Genomic DNA, 21,345 nt, shown 5'->3' on the forward strand with positions numbered 1-21,345 from the left:
AAGATGAGCTGGTCTCGCTGTGCATTATGGGCACGAGCTCCCCCCACGTGTCAGTGTGGAGCAGAGTCAACATGGTAAGCTACCGACACCGACAGACTTCAGCAGACCGAGTTAGTTAGACACTACTCCTACATCTCTACGCACCACATTTCTGGACTGTTCAGACACGGATGAGGTAGCTACAGCGGTACCGTCAAGTGTGCAGGTGAGCGCTAAATCAGGTCTGGATGTTGTTTTATGAAACAAAACAGGCGCTTCGTGACTTTACTGTGTGTTATTTTGACTTGCATGTTAGCACGCCAAGCTAGCTTGCTAATGCTAGGCTAAAATTGCCTGGCTAGGCTATTTATCACCGGCTACCTGCATGTTAGCTAGCTGGTTTCGTTGCTTAGCTATAGCTACGTTTGTGTAACGTTACAGGGAATTTAAAAGTTGCGCTTGTTGCTTTTTGTCATGCGTTCTTTATGTCTAACGTTATATTGTTTATGTCAGAATTAAAATGTAACCCGCAGTGTAGTGCAGGCCTGTGATAAGTGGCTGAAGGGGTTGTTGCTAGCTTGCTAGTCAAGCTAACTTAGCCTGTAATGTGACTTTTTTTTTTTTCTTCATACGAATAACGTTACTTGCCTGTAATACGTATTATAACAATCGGCTTTTTACGTGTTAGCTATATGTAACGATTGTTTCAGTGTTTGCATGAAGAGCAGTCATTCAATGTTGATTGCATTGCCTTGCATCATGTGAGATCTACCTGGTTGTCAGTGATCGCATCCCTTGACAGACTGCATGATCATGGTCTGGCTGTGGGCTAACTTTTGGGGTGTTAATAGTTAACGTTAACTCTGGTGGGTTAATTGAAAACCCTCTACTACAGATCGCATGGAAGGCTAGCAACCCTGAAACAAAAATTGTAATGAATCTGGCTTTGACTTTGCGGAATCACATTGTTCTTGTTAATGCACAGCTACCTGTCATCTGTTGTCTTTATTACCACCTGTCAACAGTGATGTTTAGCTGTAGAATGCGTTACTGTAACTCTGCTGCTTTGTTTCCAGGTTGGATCTCTGAGATCTGCTGCTCCTGTTTCATCTCCTCTCCTTGCTCAGTTCACATCAATATGGCGAGCGGGGATGATGATGACCCCATTATAGAGGAGGTATGTCTGTTGGCCGAAGTTAAAAAAAAGATACGGTTGGAGATATTTTAACCCACAATGAATCCCAAAGACTTCCATTGTTGTCTAAAAACTCTTTAATGAGCCACACCATTTCACTGGGAGGCATGTGGCTTCATCATTACAAAAATTTAGTTTATTTGGAACTTTACCTTCTCAATAACTCACTAAATATATATTAATCCACGGTGAGAAATAGTCACCAACAAATGCACTATTTACTCCTGTTTGAGTAACATATGTTAAAGACTACAGCACCCAGGAAACTATATATATATTAGGGGTGGTACGGTTCACAAAACCCACGGTTCGGTTCGTATCACGGTTTTAGGGTCACGGTTTTCGGTTCAGTACGGTTCTTATTTTTTCTTTATCACTCCAGAATATACTTCAGCATATAGCTAATTAGCATATTGAATGCATGTTGCACAAAACGTGCACACAGTGGCAGTTCTATATATTGTTTTATTTCATCATAGGTAACGTGAAATCCCAAATGTTCCCACACACCAGACTATAAACGACGCTGGCGCATCCTCCAGCTCTGGGCAGCCTCTCTCCCACTTGACATTTCTGCAGGTGAGGTGACGTGCAGCGGCACCCCACTCCACTTGAGGAGCGGTCGGCTCGGTGTCTCTCAAAATCAGATGAAAATCTTTTAAACTGACCTTTGTCGATCTGAAATGAAGACAGATTCAGCAACTGCATGGCCTATTTCTCGCTTAAAATGTTTTCAGAAACACGTTTCGGTGAACTATTTTAGTACAATATGAGATCGTATTCTGAACGAGCCGCCATGACAGTTTGTTTTGAAATTAGGGACCAGCCAGACCCATGTGACGCAATCGTCCAATCAGCTGCCATGGGTTGCGTTTGTCAACACCCATCCCGGCTCGTCATTTCCAGTAAGTGTTTTAACATAGGTGTCGAAAGTGGGCACTCACGGCAGTAAGAGGTTAGTGCACATTAACAGTGTACTGACGAACCGTGCGGTACACACATGCTCGAACCGAGACTAGCGAACCGGCGGTTCGGTGTTTTTTCATGAACCGTACTACCCTAATAAATAAATAAATAAATAAATAAATAAATAAATATATATATATATATATATATATATATATATATATATATATATATATATATATATATATATAAATAAATAAATAAATAAATGAATGAATGAATGAATGAATGAATGAATGAAGTTTGTAGTTAAGTGTAATTAAGTTTTACATCTTCAGGAACAGCAAATTAGCCTGCACTGTGGGGGGATTTGTTTACAGTTACACAAATACAGAATAACATCAACCTTATACCTTAAATTTGTTTTTGTGTGTCAGTTCTGGCAGATATAATTTCCGTTAGGCTGCTGTATTGTTATATCTGTGTGCATGCACAGTCCTTAAATATATAATCAATTTAAGATCGTTATTAATCCAAGGCTCATCGATATCCATGAGACACAGGACATTTTGACTCTGTTTAATATGTTGGCTGTGGATTATAGATAGTGTTGCACTAATCTGAATTATTTCTCAACTCTTAATCTCAATAAGATCAAGATCTCTTTTGAGGCATTACATTACATTACATGTCATTTCTGTTTTGGGCAGTGGTGGCCTAAAGGTTAGAGACGCGAGCCAGACCGACAGGATAAAATCTAGGTGGGGAAAGTGAAAGAGCCTCCCTCATGACCACCACTGAGGTGCCCTTGAGCAAGGCCCTTAACCCCAACCGCTCCAGTGGAGCTGCTCAGTGACCAGCAGATCAGACTGTGGTTGTAATGGGCAGCTTCCAGGTATGAATGTGTAACTGTGTGAATGCGATCAGGGCGTTCCTGCAAAAGAGAGGCTGCCTCTCAGTGAACCTTCCCTGAATAAATAAAGGTTAAAAAACAAAAACAAAACACTTTTATCCAAAGCGACTTACAATTGCTTTATTTTAGAGGTTGCACGCCTCTGGAGCAACTAGGGGTTAAGTGTCTTGCTCAGGGACACATTGGTTAATGTATCGCAGTGGGAATGGAGCAATAAGACACAAAACAAAACACAAACAGTCACACAAGCACACACATAAATGGCATCAGAAACAATTACACACATTTTAGAAAATGCCTGTAAATGAGAAGATCCACCAGTTCCTCACACGAGTTTGTATAGTCGGAGAAAACCTTTAAACAATGTTTCTCTTTCTTTTAGATTGATGTGTATCTTGCCAAAAGCCTTGCAGATAAGCTATATCTTTTCCAGGTAACATGTTCCTTTGTTTTACTTAATGTTAATGAGTACAACTCTCTTTCTTCTCTACGATATCTCAACTCCTTTTTTTTTTCTTTTCTCAGTGTGATTGATGTGTAAGGTTCAAAGCGTCAACTCACTAATCACCTTGTTATTGTTTTTTTCTGGCACAGTACCCTGTCCGACCATCCACTATGACCTACGATGATGTCAACCACTTATCAGCGAAGATCAAACCCAAGCAGCAAAGGGTAAAAAAGGCTTTTATTTTATCATCCATCAGCGTAGAAAATGTGTGTAATGTTTTTTTTGTACCACTCCATAATACAGGTGGAGTTAGAAATGGCAATCGACGCAATGAGCCCCAACTACTGTCGCAGCAAAGGAGAGCAGATAGCTCTGAATGTGGACGGCACGACGTACGACGAAACCAACACCTATTCAGCGTATGTCTCCTGTTAAACCTCAACGCTGCCTGTCACCTGTCTGTATGTTACTGTCCATTGGTCACTGTGACCTAGTTATAACTCACCACCAGTGTTTAAAAGTAAAAGCTCTCGAGAGTGGTAGCAATCTTCTCATTTAACTCTTGGCAAGAAATCAAATAAGTGTATTTCCAAAACATGTTTGAACAATTTCATCCAGACTTTGGGAATGAAGTTAATTAGTTTAGTCAATTAGGTCTCTGGCCTGAACATTCTTCTCTGACTTTCTCCTGTAGGAAAATGATGGATAAACAGACCTTCTGCTCCATCCAGGCCACCACCAACACCTCCAGATATGCTGCTGCTGTGTTTCGCAAAGGTTTTGATCTGATCCTGTAGTCCACTTTAGCACCATGCTTGTGTTTATGTTTTGTCTAACCCCGTTGCTGCTGCTTGTAAATACACAAAGGTCACTCATATTTATCAGTTTTTTTTCTTCTTCTTATCGGTGTTAAGTTACGTCCCACATTTTTACTGTCTACGTTGAAGATCACCAAATGTGTCGGTATGATCGACTTAATGACACACTAACACGAGTCCACAATCCACCACCAAAAGTAGCATTGTTTTATTGTTTATGTCAACAGGTGAGCTTCACGTCACACCTCTGACGGGAATCCTCCAGATGAGACCGAGCTTCTCGTACCTGGACAAGGCTGACACCAAAACCAGAGAGAGGGAGGCCGCCAATGAAGGTGTTTCTGTTTTTCAAAATTAAATAAATGAGAGATTAGTGTGGATAGAATTTTTTATATAGAAGATCATGACATTTTTACATTGTTTTTTATTGGTTTAATGAGCTCTTGTCGTTCACTAACACAATATCTAAGATAAATGTATTAATACGTGACAGAATTTGGTATAAAACAATGACTAGTAACATAATCTAAAACATGTATAGCCTTTTTAAAGCTGCATTGATTAATGGATTAGCTGATTGAAAATGACTCTGCAAAATTTTTTATCTAGACATTTTAAGCAAAAATGCCACAGTTGTCTGCTTGTAGCTTAAACATGATGATTTGCGGCTTTCCTTTGTTTTACATAATTGTAAACAGAAAAACCTGATGTTCAGACAACACAAGGCGATCCCCTCAAACGATGATATGAGAAAATGATTGGCAGATCAATTGATAATCTAAATAATCGTTAGTTGCAACCCTGAGCTCCTACAGCAGGGCTCACATTTTGCGTGTCTCTTTTTGAGAAAAAAATAAAATGGGCCGTAATCTTTGTTCTAACTGGTCAATCAGGTTTGACGACTGTTAAATAACCAGAGTCTTTTGTCTGCAGGTGGCGATTCCTCCCAGGATGAGGCTGAGGAGGACGCCAAGGCCATTACGGTGAAGACTTGTGCACACACACATACACACACGCTGACTTTATGTGTCAGTGTGAACCCCTAATTTCTAAAACCAAATTTCTAAAAATGTTTCCACTCCAGGTGAGGTTTGCTCGTCCCGAGTCAGAGCAGGCTCGGCAGAGAAGGATCCAGTCGTACGAGTTCCTCCAGAAGAAGCAGGCGGAGGAACCCTGGGTTCACCTACACTACCACGGTGTCAAGGTAGGGGCGCACTCATCATTAGGGTACCTTATTGTTCGTCCGGGGGCAAACATGATAGAGCTTGTACTTTAGTGACATCACCAGTAGTGTGCTGTGTTGTATTGTAGCGGCCTCTCACTGCATTGTTGTCAGGAGATCTCGTCACCATCATTTTTGTCTTTTGTTGTGTTATTTAAATTCAGGATGGGCGTTCAGAGCATGAAAGGCAGTACATGTTCTGCCAGTCAGTGGACGCCTCAGAGAACTCTGAACTGGTCAAAACTCCTAAGTGAGTATCAACAAATGGCATTTTAATACATCTCATGACTTTGACCGAGAGTCTAGATTATGTCTTGGTTTGAGTCTGAGGTAATCTTTTGGTTTTGATTACGCAAAGCCAGAGTTGTCTTCCCTAGTTGTCTGTAGTCATTCACTTTAAATGAACATGCTGACTTCAGATTGCTTTGTAGATTTATGTTGCATTGTAGATTTATGGTGCATCTATAGGAGTATTTGTTTGGTCTTATTGCAAATATTACTTATGTGGATTTGCATCTGCTAGTTGGTGGTAAGAACTGATTCCCTGCGATGCCACTCTCTTAAGATGTTTGGCTTATATTGATTTATATCTTCTACCAGGACTCCAGGCTATTGGTTTCATTCTTCTAGAGCTCTTGTCCTCCTCATGTCGTTTCCTCTTTACATGCTCACTCTTATTTTTGCAGAGAGTACCTGGCAATGCTGATGCCCCCTCTTGCAGAGGAAAAAGTGTAAGTATTACTCACACTTCTAACAAAAGTTCTGAGATTTAAACCAGATATCAGAGATGCTTCATTGACGTTTTCCCTCCCTCTGTTTTTCTGTACGTCAGTGTGAAGCCAGTTGGTCCCAGTAACGTACTCTCCATGGCTCAACTCCGCACTCTGCCACTGGGAGAGCAAGTCAAGACCCTGATGAAGAATGGTAGGCCAACATGTCAAGACAAAGCTAATCAGATAGTAGGGCTGCAACATCTGGTTTTCTAGAAATTGACATTTTGTGACATACATGAATGGCAGATCAGAGTCGGTCCACATTTCTCATGCCGTTTTTCTTTGTACCAGATGGGGGCGACAAAGCATCTGTATTGATGCCAGATGTGTAGTTTACAACATCATCCTTCTTAGTATTAATGAATCAAAACAGAAGTGCAGGTTTCTGTTAGTTTCTTGGCTTTTGGTAATTGTCGCAGAGTTTTTTTTTTTATTGTTTTATTTTATATATTTCCTATATCTCTTTTAGTCAAGGTGATGCCGTTTGCTAACCTGATGGGCCTGCTCGCCTCTGGCACAGACTCAACCGCAACGCTGCGATGCATCCAACAGGTGGCGCTGCTGGTTCAGGGCAACTGGGTTGTCAAGAGGTAAGAGAAAATGTCAACGTGTTGAAAATAAAGATTTTGATTATAATATTTTTCACAATAAACTCACAGACCTGGCAGCTAAGTGATGTGTCTGTATGTTCTCCTTTCTGCAGTGATGTTTTGTATCCTAAAAACACCTGCAGTCCTCACAGTGGTGTCCCTGCTGAAGTGCTCTGTCGTGGCCGGGACTTTGTGGTGAGCTGCTGTTGCTGTTCCCCCCCCCCCCTTTTTAATGAATACCCAAATTAAACCAATAACAGTGCAGTGCCTGATAATGTGTTTTGTGTGTGGTCGACATGGTTTCAAGTCACAGTGACTCAGTTGTTTCTGTTGTAGATGTGGAGGTTCACTCTGGAGCGCTCTGTGATGAGAAAGGAGATTGCATCCATCATCAAAGTAAGAATCCCAGCACCATACTCCCATAATGACTGACAATGACTTTGTTGTTCCTGCTTGGTAATGACAGCTGAAGAGAGCCCAACAGATTGCACGTCCATTTTGTGTAATCTTATTGAAAATGATTGAAAATTGCAAGCTAGCAGGGAAAAACTCTAATTGTTTGAGGCACTCAGCCTCAAAATAAAATAAAGAGGCTGCTTTCATGGTAAATTAGGCTACATCCACGCTACTACATTTTTGTTTAAAACTCATATCTTTTGCTACATTTATGCCTCACGTCAACACCATTCCGGTGTTTTCAAACCCCTAAAATGGAGACATTTGGAAACACTGTTGCCTCCGTATAGGTTTGAAAATTCTGGGGTTGCGTTGTATGGATGGGCAGAAACGGAGACCTTTTGGAATTGACGACACAGAAACCCCTTCAGTCATACCTTACAGTAAAGCGTGATTTATGGTTCTGCGGAGGCTCCACGCAGAGCTTTCACCGTAGCCTACATAAGTGGCCTGAAGATTTTACCTATGCTTTGGTGTGTGCGTCAATCTCTTTAAGAGAATTCCAGGGCCGGTATGTGTGTGTTAGAGCGAGTGAGAGAGTGACGGTAATTAGCTTCGGAGCTAGTACCCACTCTAGAGGCATAGTAAGAGAAACACAGTGTCTCCCCTGTGCTTTCTGACCATGGTGGGAAATCTGTAGCAGGAAAAGTTAATCCTCTGCTTCATGTTGTTTATGGAGAAGGAGAACAAGGAAATGAGTAGGGGGAAATTAGGGATGCACCGAATATTCGGCCACCGAAAATTTTCGAAATACTTTTATCACCGAAACAATACGGCCAAAATGTTGTGATGACGCAAACAGAAACCGCGACCTGCACGTGTGTCAGTACCCGATCCGTTCCACCTGCAACGTGTCTCCTAAGCAAAGAGGTTGAGACGGACCACGGAGTGAAAAAGTACGCTCTTAGAGTCTGTCAGCACACGTTTCACTGAGATCTATTCGGATCCTCTGCACTTCATCGCGACTGTACTTGATTCGCGTTATAAAGACCATTACTTGGATGCGGAAATAAAGCAGGGCGCACGAGAAATGATCCAGGCCACGATGGATACGGAGAACCCGCGTGGAGACGGAGCGCGCCCAGCGCAGCGCCCAGCACAGGAGGAGATCAGAGCGCAGAAAAAAAAGACTCCTGCAAGAAAGTGCCTCAAATAATAATAATAACAGTGTTTCCCCTAGGATTTTTTTTTAGCAGTGGGGGCAGATCTGTCGGACCCTCCCCCCGCGCCCTGCCGGCAAATGTTTTACGTATTAAACAGAACTGACACTTCACTGCAACACAAACGAATATATTTATTCACCTCTATTCACACACAATGAGGCATATTTTCGTTTTGATTGAACTGTATTTTTGAGGAACTGTAGGTCTACAAAATTAATTTTACAAGAACTTCTTCATAGGGAAACCAAAATCCAAAGTAGGCTATATATAGTATGAAACCATTCATAATGAAACTAATTGCATATTTGCCTCAGTGGCAAAGTTGGCAGCCTTGCTGTGTGCATTTGATTTTTCTTGGCTTTTGGAAAAATAACTCCAAGGCTGGGTTACACTAGAACGGCCAGGACGGTCATTTTGAACCGTTTTTAAATTTATATGTGTAATAACTTCCTGCTGGTACCTGACTTTTCCTGAAAGAGTCTGTATTTTCATTTAAAATAGTTTTTATATACTGTACATTACACAAAAGGCAAAGAAAATACAATACTTTGACCTATTTTGGCCATACTGTCATATTGACTGCTCGGATTTTCGTGGTTTTGTTTTTAATCTTTTGCGTGGTTGAAGATGCATCTTGGTTGCTTAGTGATAATCATAGCCTCTGTCAGAGAAACGTAACTAGCGGTCTCGAGTAACAAGTGTGGGCAATGCATCACCGATGGGCCGAAGGCAAAGCCAGAGTCGGTAACGTAGGCTACGGCGTGGATGGTTCTGAATCAGAAGAAAAGCACCGGGCGATCGCTCTGTGAAAGGCGCAGTACACGTAGACGGTAGCTGTCTACGTGTTCATATAACTTTATACATGCTACAACTGGCTGGAATCATTGCACACAGCTGAGAGCGGAGTTTATAGAGGGAAAAAAAGGGCAGCGGCGCACGGTCCGAGCTGCGCTGCGCACCGCAGCAGACACCAAATCGGAGGCAGTGCTTGCCAGGTTAGGTTATAAATGTTCAAAAAGCATACTTTTAATTGTTATTTGGCTGTGAATTATGTTGAATGAATTTCCCCCAATATGTTTCATGAATGTATGAAATAATCACGGTTTAGCCTACTATGCGATGATATGATAACAAGGGCGTTGTATTGAATCAACAGCCACCTGCAATTTAGCTAGCAGGCGAAGGTGAAACTAAAATGTGCAAGAACTATAGACTAATACAGGCTTAAATGAACTGACAATAGAAGTTGTACAACTTACAGTTGTAAAGAATGCACACATGCCATCTCAACCGGGTCCTCCGGACAGCCTGTCTCTTTTTTCTTTCTCCCTTTTCTCAGAGTGGCACGCGTGCCCACTCGCGTTGTGAAGCGCGTGTCTGTGCTATTCTCCATCGATGCGCTCTTTACAATCACTGCTGATAGACGGCTTTTTGTATATATATTTCTGATACCGTGGCGGGAGAAATCTAACCGTGGCGGACCGCCACTTGCCAATCAACATAGAGGAAACACTGTAACAATAGGTAAGCTATTCTGTTCTTAGGCTACTGTATGTGACTATCAGATTGTAGCCATATTTCTGCTAGATATTTTTTTTATTAAACTTTAATATTAATTTATACAATTGCAATGCCTTGATTTTAGTAAAGTTAGTACACAGTCATAGCCATAAATGCAATGGTACTAATAATTGGCATAATTTCTTTCGGTGTTTCGGTCTTTGTTTTCTCTTTTTCGGTTTCGGCCAAGAATTTTCATTTCGGTGCATCCCTAGGGGAAATGCAACGCTACCAAACCACGGCCAAGTGATGTGCGTCGCCGCATCGTGTAGTTAAATGTTTCGAGAGGTGCACGTCAGGCTACAGCGTAGTGTCCTTGTCTCCACATACCTATATACATAGCCAAGGCGTAGATTTATCGCAGAAACATAAGCCTCTTTCCGACCAAGACGTTATAGGAACAGTCCACTTCTAAACAGTTCTACTAACTATTCTTCCCCCAAATCCGTTTTTTCCATTTGCATTCACACTGGCCAAGTGGCCATAGGAACTGACCTTTTCTTATTCTAACACAGCCATCTAACCACCACTATGCGGAAAAGGGAAAAGACCCTGCCCTGAAGTAGGAGCTGAAAGAGTTACAAGAACTGTGGCCAGAGGAACTTAATAATCCCCAAATTGGTCCAGTCGGGAAACAGGAGAAAAAAAGGGTTCTAGGAACATTGTGTTCTAGGTTGGAAAGCGGCTATAAATTACGCTCAACAGTTCCACCTCGTCATCGGTCCAAGCAAATACATTTCTTTGTGCAAGTGCCACCGCAGTCTTCCATGGTTGCTAAAATACTGGGAAGCTTCACTGGAGCACGAGTGTCTTCCAACGCTGGCTCTTTTCAACGCTTCTTTTCACCTTGAGGCTACAGTTGATTCAGGTAAACGAAACTAACAAGTTGTTCCTCCTGTCTTCTGTCAGCTTCCTCCAGAGGATGTGAAGGAGTTCCTGGAGCATGTGGCAGTTCCTCGAGTCAACCGGGGCTGGGAGTTCCTGTTGCCTACTGATGGAGACTTCATTAAGAAACACCCAGATGTTGCCCACAGGCAACATATGCTGTGGCTTGGCATCCAGAGCAAGTAGGTTTTACACACACACACACACACACACACACACACACACACACACACACACACACACACACACACACACACACACACACAGAAGCAGGAAGAATGTTTTTTAGCTGAGGAATCTGCACCATCTCACCAGGTTGTTCTTGTCAATCATAGAAGTGTTATTAAATGTTCTTAGATGGTTGTAGATTGGTTGTACCAATCTCTTGTCTTTCCTTTTAAGGTTGGAAAAGGTCTTTAACTTCTCGAAAGAAGACTTCATGCCAAAGAATTCCCCTCAGCCTGGTGTGTAGTTGTATTTTATGGCCACCTTTTAATTACAAATTAAAACATTCCGCAGAAATGATCTTGCATGAGCTGATGTCTGGGTGTTGTTTTCCAGAGCCTGTCCATGTCAGTGGGGAGCAGCGTCTGAAGATGGCTCAGGAGCGTGCTCAAGGAAACCAGTCGTCCCTACAGAAGGACCTGAACGCTAGACGGGCAGGAAGCAGCGTCCACGTCAAACAGGAACCCCTCAGTGACCGGGAAGACGAACCAATGGACACCTCCTCCTCCTCCATACCCAACGGTTCTGTCAATGGTTACCCCAGTGCCACCTCACCTGCCTTAGATCACACTAACGGTAACGGAGGGAGCCCCGCCAACACAGCGTCCCTGGAGCTGCAGGACTTTGTGATAAAGACTTTCAGGAAGCATTTTGTACTGACGCTGAATGAGTTCAAGAGGCTGTTTAACCTCCACCTGGCCTCCATGCCAGTGGGACGGAGCGTCTTCCCCTCCATCTCAGACCACATGCTACAGGATGCCATACTGCTCTGCCAGTGCAAACAGATAATGGTGCCTGTGAGTATTCACACAGGATTTCTCCTGTCTGTTGGATGTAAAACTCCAATTAATTTTCACTGGATGACCCTATTATTCTTACTTCTCTAAATCTTTGTCTTTGTTGTATCATTTGGGTGCATAGTATTGTCACTGGCTGTGTACAGGCTTACAATAGTCTTGCACACAAGTGTTTTGCAAGTGGCTGTTGCACTCATGTGAGCATGTTGCAAAATGTATCAGTAAGGATATAAGAACCAAAAATGAAGTTTGAAGGGTTATCAGGCGTCAAAACATCGCACAACGGTTACTGTTGCTTTTAGGCAGGAATTTACAACTCTGAATGGCAGTAACAGTTTTTTTTACATTTGACACTTGCTCATTAGTGAGTGGTCCTCGGTTTCACCTGCACATCAGGTTTAGAAATGCTGAGATTACTCCCGCCCCCCCCTCTTTTTGTCTTGGGTTAAGAGCTGCTGCTACTCTGGTTCCTGTCTAGTTAGAACAGCCTGTGGCAGCTGAATAAAGGGGTTTCTCATCTTGAATGCAGCTATCAGTTTTCTCACACAGAATAACGACATTAACGGTCATTTTGCCTTTTGAGCGCTTTGTTTCTTGTAAAGCAGTACATGCACTGAAGTGACGCAAACCTGCTTCTCAGGTTCCCATTAAGTTCCAGGGGCCACCTGATACCTTAGTGTGTTTGCAGTATATTGATCTTTCCTCTGAGTTTGGACTAAGTCTTGATGTATAGATGGGTGTAATCGGTTGTCACTGTTTTTGTAGCTGTGTTTTTCTTGATGTGGTGTTTGCTCGTAGGGCAGGGCCACATCCTTTGTTTCATTAAGCAGCCAGGCCTTCTGCCAGGACCAGCCCTGTCCTGGCTTAGCTTTAATCCAATCTGTATCCTTGACGTTAGAGGATTTTAACTGTCGTAGAGGAGAATATGGCCGGATGCCATCTTTGTTATGCAACACATATTAGCCTCAAAGCAAAGCTCATTACTGCTCAGCAAGGGACTAAGCCAGTTTGTTGTTTTGAAACGCAGGCAGATCTGGAATCAGGCAAGTCGCCTTCTACATCTCTGTGAAAATGATTGTTCCAAAGTCTGATCGTTCATAGATCAGTTTTGAGTCTGTTATTTGTGTGGATTGTAATCCTCCTCAGTGTCTGGTCACTGCTTGGCCTCTTTTTGTTTTTGGATTGGCATTTTGTCAACAGACCAAATTAAAAGACAAATGAAGTGTCTGAAAGAAAGGATGATGATAATAATAATGCTGTATAAAATTGCTCTTGAGTCAAGGTTTTGATGAAAGTACAGTGCCCGTTTGGAGCGCGTGCATGTTCGGAACAGGCCGATTTGCTTGGTTCCCAGTATTTTTTCCCCCACAATTTTGTCTGTCCTAACGTCACACATCCAGTTAGTGATGTGGACTGGGTGGGGGGGGGAGCAGGGAGCCTAGCTCAGCCTACCGAGGAAGCCGCTACAGTGCGGAGAACAGCCGGAGAAATGTGTGCAGTCGCCGGTAACAAAACAACGTGCTGGAGAGCCCAAGAGCCTAGGCGTTCATCTAACAACGTGTTTGTGTACCAACCCGTTCTCATTCCCAAAGTCGTCAAACACTGACGCTTGGTCAGTGGCTCTCAGATACGACGCAAAAGGCACCCTTTAGCGTCTTTATGGGACACACCCGACATAGCAGCAGCTCGACCGCACTGCTGTACGATTACGTAGTATGAAGAGCGACAAGGGTAAAGCGTAGTATTAAAGACCGAGACACAGAGATTCCTCCGATTTATAGGTAGATTAAAACACTTGAGCCAATCCAAACACAATCTTCTAGTTTCTGACTGCTGCTGAGAACCTTTACTGACGTGTGTTTTGCTCCATTGTGCATGTTGAGAGAGGAAGGAGCATGGCTTCCTTTTAGCAGGTTCAGGGATTTGAACTTGTAACCTCCTGGTTAAATTCTTTTCTCACATGGCTGTTTCCCTCTAACTTTAGTTTCCTGCTCAGACCACAGCAGCCCCTGATGAACAGAAGGTGTTTGGTTTGTGGGAGACTGGAGAGGAATTCGACAAGGTAAACACTTTTTGGAACGGAAGTTAACAGCAGTTTCACAGCATCCTTCTTGTCACTCGTCTCTGCGTGTCGACTTTTGCAGCTGAAACGAGCCCCAAACCACAAGTCAAAGCCTTCAGTGAACACTGAATTTCACATGAATTTTAGAAACCACATGCAGTATATTTCAGCGTGTGCCATGATCTACTAGTTGCATTACTGCAAGTCAACATCAAAGAGAAAAGTAGGGCACGGTTCTATTTGTCAGCCACCATGTGTTTCTTTCTTCTTTTATTTCATCGGGAAATGACGGTTGACGCTTTGTGGTAATAAGTGCATTTTAGCTGCAAATGTCTGCACTAGACTTCCTCTGTTAAAAGATGACTTCAGACAGAACATGGTACTGTTTGGTCGTCCCTTTTGTGTTGCTTGTTTCCTGTAAGGATTAGTACCACATTTTAGGAAATAGGTCTATTTGTTTTCTTGCAGGGAGGTAGATGAGAATATCGATACCTCTCTTACACCTGTACGCCAAGTATGAAGCTTGAGTTTGCAGACAGTTAGCTTTAGGGATGCACCGAATCCAGATTTTTGGGCTTCGGCCGAATACTGAATCCACTCGTTAAGATTCTGCCGAATACCGAATCCTACTCCCATCATCAGTCCATTAACACAGTAAACACATTAACGAAGTAAACAACATCCACAGCCTCTAAAATAGTTAAATGTAACAACTTAATGTTGAATTCACATCGCTAACTGTAGTTGAGTGACAATTTTGTTTGGCAAATTTTCGCTAACCAGTGTATGATGAAGACATGCTGGGTGGGTGAAATTAGAAAGCTAACGTTAGCTTACAAGCAGCAGCCGGCCGTTCGGTCACTCCGCTCCCACTGTAGGGAGACTAATTTGCGGGGAGAACGGCTGACAGCCCGGGAGAGGCACTGTCTGGTTAACACCAGTTTTTAGCTGTGACGGTCCTTCCTTTGCCGTACCTGAAGTTGCTGCATTTTGGCTGATGTCGGTAGATTCCTTCGTGCACAACTCGTATTCTTTCAGATGTTTCGTACGCAAATGTTTTAACAGCGGCCATGTTGTGTATTGTTTAGGGTCCTCGCCACCACGAGACAAATCGGCATTCCAAATTGAACATGTAGCTCGACTTGAATCGCCTTCTCCTGACTGAAAGTACTGCCAAACAACACTTTCTGCTCACAAGTTTCATTTTCACTTTCTCACAGCCTACTGCATTGAATGCTCCACCTACGTGAACACCTTACCGTAATTAACAGCGGCGTCATTATGTCGACCAGCGTAGCACAAGCGTAGGGTTCGGTTCGGTGGAAAAAGATTCTAAGGTTCGGCGGAAACAAACCTCGTTAAAAAGCCTAATATTCGGCCGAAGCCAAATCCTGGATTCGATGCATTCCTAGTTATCTTAAAGACTGGAGACGGGGGGAAAACTGCTACCCTGGCCCCCACCACCACCTCTAAAGCTCACTAGTTTACAACTTGTTTGTTTAATCTGTACAAAAACGAGGAGTGAAAAAAATAAAATAAAAAGGTTATGGACTAACCCTAACCCTGCTGGCTGAGATGTATCCATCTTCTTACCTAACTCTTGGCAGGAAAGCAAATAATCGTATTTCCCAAACTGTCTTACTATTCCTTTTTAAATGAATTGTTTTTCCTCCTGCAGCAACGTCGGCTGCTATATGACCTGTTCACCAAGAGCTACAAGGTCAGGGGGGGGGGGGGGGGGGGGGAAAAAAAGGGGGGGGGGAGGGGGGGGGGGGCCCGGGGGGGGGGGGGGGGGGGGTCCTCCCTGTGAGATGAGACTGAACGTGCACCGGCGGCCAGAAAAAAAGAAAAAAAAAAAAAGGGCAAAAAACGCCTTTTTTAAAAAAAAAAAATTTTTTTATTTATTTTTTTAAGAAAGTTTGTTTTTTATTTTTTATCACTGCTCTAACCTGTCATCTGTTGGTTCCAGGAGTGCTGCATTAGCCACGCAGGGATGTGGTACCTCAAGGGAACAATACCGTCCTGACCTTGAGAGCCTGCTCCCCTGCGGTCACCGTCAGCCAATCAAATCCTCTCCCGGGTGTCCAGTGGGAGGGCAGCCAGAGAGATGAGAGCCAATCACAATCACAGCTCGCCAAGCTCTAAGAGTGGGCGATTGGAGGACAATAGATGTCAGCCGTCGGCTCAGAACAAGAAGCTTTTCTCGTTTTCAACCGAAGCATTTCTGACATAGACAGGAGCACTCTGATGCAGCGCGGAGGATAGAAACTCCTCACATACCCACACTGAGAGCTGGAGTGTCTGAGGAGGAGTATATCAATATAAAAGAATGAAGAAACGGCAAAATATATACGGTTTATCAAAAGATTTTGCCATTTTTTTGGACCTCATGTTTGATTATTTTTGAATTAAACTTTTACCAGATCAGGATGGTGTTTACTATTGAAAGCAAACGTGGCTCAAAGTGCTTTAGGTGTTACTCCTGATTTGTACATTTTGCCAGGGAAAACCATTGACTTTATCCTACCATCAACAAAGCAAACCTAGGGTAGAAAATCTGATTTGTTTTTCATCCATTAATTTAACACATTTTCTCTTTACCTGAAAAATATCAACTGAGTCGAGTATTTATTCCACCTTCAGTAAACCAATTCAAGTGCTGAGCTTTAAGGTCAGATGATGCAGTTGCTTAATTAAAACGTGTTGAGACACTTGAAGAAATGTTGCCAAATTCATGAGTCAGCAAACCTGAAACAAAAAGAGGAAGAAAAAGTCCCTGAGGTCATTTTGCTCATGTACAACTGACATCACTTCATATTTTTGGCAATCATGGACCTGGAAACTGCTACATCTAATGTGGCTTTTCCCACATTTGGAATGTGTACTAAAATATAAAGTTTGAGGATAAAGTGGATTAAATGGCTGATGTTGAGGTATTTTTTTTTTTTTTGGTTGAATGTACAGTTTCAAATATTTTTCCTTTCATGAGAGACAGATATTGATGATAGCCAATAAAGATGCAATTTCGAATAAGATTTTTGTTGTCATATTTTGATCAAAAATCTGTTAGGACTTTAATCCATTTGTACGAACAAAGTGGAACGGATGTGTTGATGGACCGGATCGTTGGTCTGGTATAAACGCTGGACTACCATCTATGGGGGTGATGGGGGAGTTGTTGCTATGGATATGCTGGTGTATCGCCATGTGCTGCTATCTTGAGCCTCCGTATAAAAAGTGCCTCACAAGACAAACTCCCTCCCATTCATACACCCAATAACAGGAACATTAATGCTTTGATCCTCATTGAAATACTTCTAAACCTTCAAGAGTGGAAATATAGTAGTACATCAATGACCGCTGTATTTCTTTTTCATTGGCTTGTTACATTGCTCAATAAACATTGTCACCTGTCTGATTTTTTCTTCTTTTGTTATTCTAGTCGCCAGTTAGAGATGGGAACCTCCAAATGTCAGATCCTGGATTAGTAAGGTTATTCATTTATTTTTGAAAACAGAATAAAGTCTAAAATTGTTTGGTGAAAACTGTTCATTATGCTTAAATAATTATGGTCTCATGATGTTTGATTCAAACCAAAACATGTTTAAGTTCTATTTACCTCTCCATACTTATTACTAACATTTTTTTTTTTGTTTAGTTTTCATTGTTTCACAGAACATAAACAAATTACCTTGAAGAAATACAAAAATACATGAGGGTTTGCTAGAAACCTGTAACGGCTTATATAAAAAAAAAACGCAACCAAAGTACATACGCAAATGTAGACGTACAAAATAAAAAATACATTTTAAGCGTTGGTATGCAAAAAATTCATAAAGATTAAATACATGTAGAGAAACAGAAATAATTGCCATGTTCACAGTAAAAACAGTTCACTAAGAGTTGGATTTCTGCTTATTTTGAAAAGGCTGGTAACATTTACATAACCCCATGTTTTTATTTTTATTTCTTATATGCTATAATTTTGTATAATTTTTTGGGCATTTTAGGCCTTTATTTGGATAGGACAGCTTAGACTTGAAAGGGGAGAGAGAAGGGGAATGACATGCAGCAAAGGGCCGCAGGTTGGAGTCGAACCCGCGGCTGCTGCTTCGAGGAGTAAACCTCTATATATGGGCACCTGCTCCACCAGGTGAGCTAACCAGGCGCCTACATCTCTAATTTTAACTGTTAATGATTCTTTTTTTGTTGCCGTAGTTTTATATTCAGGCTGACGTGTTGAGTTTGTTTAAAGTGCAGTAGTGTGTCTGGATGGCTGACATCAAAGCAGTTTTATTACATCAGATTAAAAACTGTATATCATTCTAGAAGTGGTTTATGATGTCCAAGTGGCATTGTCTATAAATGACGTTTAATCAAATTTTCCAACAGACTGACTCGGCAAAAAAAAGACAACGCTGCTGTTTCGGCTTGCTTCATGTTTTATGGCTCAGACATAAACCACGAGGTCCAATCGTGAAACAGGTGAAAACACATCGTACATGCTGCAGACTATTCAGGACACTTGTTTATAACTACACAATGACAGTCATGTAAAGTGTCAAAAGAGTATTGATAATGTGCGATTTCTAAAGTGCATCTCAATGTGATTTTATAGACAAACCGTGTGCACAGTCTTAAGCTTAAGGACACGCAAACATCAGGCAGCAAAAAGCAAAAGAAGTGCTGCTAAGAAAAAGCTTCTAATCAAACGTGACATATGATATATTAGGAGGCAGCTACATTGTCAAGTACATGGAGATAATCTTTTGGTAAACCTCAATTTTTCCCTTTAATATAACATTCACTCACAGTCATCTAACCTAATCGTACAATAATAACAATAAAGTATCATTTTTGAGAAATAAATGTTACAATTACAAAAACAATCCTATATATATTTGAGCACCTTGAATCCCAAACTTGTAATGATATAAACTCCTTCACCAATATAACAACTTGCATTGATCGCTTTTATAGGCGCAGGCAAATCTATCACCAAGAAAGGTACTTTTTTTTTTTTTTTTTTTAACATAGTTGCAAACAAAAAAATAAATTAAAAAGTTAAATAACAAGTTCAGTAAACAAATCAAAAAGCAGATACAGTAACAACATTTTATTTTATGGATCTGTAATTTCCTGATAACTTTCGAGGAGGTGACAACGTTAATTAGAGCTGAAATAGTTGGTGATTAGGTGATTGGCTGATCAACACAAAATAAATCAGTAAAAATTTAGATAATCAATTAATCATTTAAGACATTTCTTTCAGCAGATATGCAACAACAAAAAATACTAGTTCCAGCTTATAAAATGTGAATATTTGCTTTTTTTTGTGTTGTAAATTAAATGCACGTTTGGGTTTTGGATTGATGCTGGGCTATTTTTCTTTTCTTTTTTTTCCTGACATTTTATAGAATTAATGATCAATTTAAAAGAAAAGAGACAGGTTAATCAGTAATGGGAAAGTTCCAGCCCTAAATCAGTTTGACTTCCAGAGGACTTGAATTGGAAACTAGTATTTGTTAGTAGGCTAGTTGACACCAGACCCTTCTCAGTTAAACTGAGAGTGGGTCTGAGCAAGCTTCATTCACAGCTCATTTCCAAAGGGGCGTCACCAACGGACGCCTCTCAAATGCCTCTGGGCGCAATTGGACAGTCCTTCAACCAATCAGACCAACGATCGTGGTGACGTAGCAGCGACAGCGGCATCAACGGGTTGCTGCGCTTCGGTGGCCGTCATGTTGAATTTAAACAAAAAGCTGCTCGCCGTCGCTGCGCTCTCGTCATCGTATAAAGCCCGCCTCAGCGGTTGTGACTGGTGCCTCGATTTGGAAAAATTGGGTTTGAATGGGCTCTTGGCCAGACTGACTTGCAGAGCAAATCCCAAATTTGCCAGAAGTTCGTCAGGGTTTTCCCAGGCTAATGTGTTAACGAATTGTATTCCAATTTTTTTTTTATGTTCAACTGACCTGCTGTGCATGGACTAAAACACTTTCTAGGTTACACCAGCAATGAAATTAATTATTTGGAAGTTTACTAATTGGACGGTCTCCATTTTCTCACTGCACGCACCAAATAACATCTTTACGTCTTTTCCAGGAACCTTTCTGTAAATGTACATCCTTTTAGTGAACTACAGGAAATGATGGGACCCGTAGAATAAAGTGTTACTGATGCAGCTTATGAAAAGGAGACCCAGAAATGATTTCCTCGGGAGCTTGTTTGTGCAAAGTGAGGTAGAGTGAGTGCACAGTAGAGACGGCTGCGTCAGGCACTGGTGTTTCTGTGCAAAAATGAGCCACATCTGAGACACGAGCTGGTGCTTCTTGTTCCTGCATTGCTCTCATCTCTTAAAGTGATGGTTCGGAGTAATTTCACCCTAGGGTCCTTTGCACCATGACCTCGAGCCAAAGACGCCCCCAGAAGCTTTTTTCACCTGGGTCGAACATTGGACGAGTTAGCGTAGTGTTATCAGCTGAATAGCTTAGCGCAGGGGCTAATGGATCCGAAGTGTCTCTTAACATTACCCCACTAATAATGCCCGAAATGATACCAAACGTCTACAAGTAGTACAAATAGGTTATGTACTCATAAAAAGATGGATTGTAAAGTTTGTAAGTACACCAGAAGTGTATGTAAATAACACTTGCCTGCTGGCTTCTCGTCTCTGCTGCTGCTGCTGCTGTTACTACCGGGCAGTAAGAGTGCTTAGGGACGTCTACAAATTACTACACCGAAAAGAGATGCAACAAAAATATTTATTAATTTAATGATTAAATAAGTTAATGTCTCCAAACTTACCTCAATTGTCTCCTGCTAGTTATACTACAGCACTTAATTTAAAAAATAAGTTAAATTAATAAATATTTTTGTTGCATCTCTTTTTGGTGTTGTAATTTGTAGATGTCCCTAAGCACTTGTCTTACAGAAGCAACAACAGCAGAGAGCAGAAGCCAGCAGGCAAGTGTTATTTACATAAACTTCTGGTGTACTTACAAACTTTACAATCCATCGTTTTATGAGTACATAACCTATTTGTACTACTTGTAGACGTTTGGTAACATTTCGGGCATTATTATGGTGAATGTAAAACACCCGATCCATTAGCCCTCACTTAAGCTATTCAGCTGATAACGCTATGCTACTTAACTCGGTCAATGTTCGCCCAGGTAAAAAAGTTTCTGGGGGTTGTGCTTCGAGGTCATGGTGCAAAGCGTTAAAAATTACTCCGAACCATCACTTTAACCCCTTTGCATGGCGATCACCATTTCTGGGCGAAAACAACATACGTGTAAAGTATAGAGTTAGTTAGCTTCATGTGCTGCTGTAAGAGTCTTTCCAAAGACTCGC

At 41.7% G+C, this 21,345-nt stretch overlaps 1 protein-coding gene across 1 annotated transcript; it reads left to right on the forward strand.

The window, feature by feature from the left end:
• Positions 1 to 24: 24 nt before the first annotated feature.
• Positions 25 to 17,410, forward strand: polr3e (polymerase (RNA) III (DNA directed) polypeptide E). Its single transcript, XM_039788501.1, has 20 exons — positions 25 to 205; positions 1,056 to 1,156; positions 3,376 to 3,426; positions 3,588 to 3,665; positions 3,745 to 3,860; positions 4,136 to 4,218; positions 4,487 to 4,594; positions 5,193 to 5,242; positions 5,344 to 5,463; positions 5,646 to 5,731; positions 6,168 to 6,212; positions 6,314 to 6,405; positions 6,724 to 6,844; positions 6,958 to 7,039; positions 7,181 to 7,240; positions 10,933 to 11,090; positions 11,311 to 11,372; positions 11,470 to 11,930; positions 13,915 to 13,992; positions 15,962 to 17,410. The coding sequence occupies exons 2-20, from the start codon at positions 1,118 to 1,120 to the stop codon at positions 16,016 to 16,018; spliced, it is 1,947 nt and encodes a 648-aa protein (XP_039644435.1). The 5' UTR covers positions 25 to 205; positions 1,056 to 1,117; the 3' UTR covers positions 16,019 to 17,410.
• The last annotated feature ends 3,935 nt before the right edge of the window (positions 17,411 to 21,345 follow it).

This window comes from Perca fluviatilis, chromosome 21, assembly GCF_010015445.1.
Source record: "Perca fluviatilis chromosome 21, GENO_Pfluv_1.0, whole genome shotgun sequence".
In the NCBI taxonomy this organism is placed as follows: domain Eukaryota; kingdom Metazoa; phylum Chordata; class Actinopteri; order Perciformes; family Percidae; genus Perca; species Perca fluviatilis.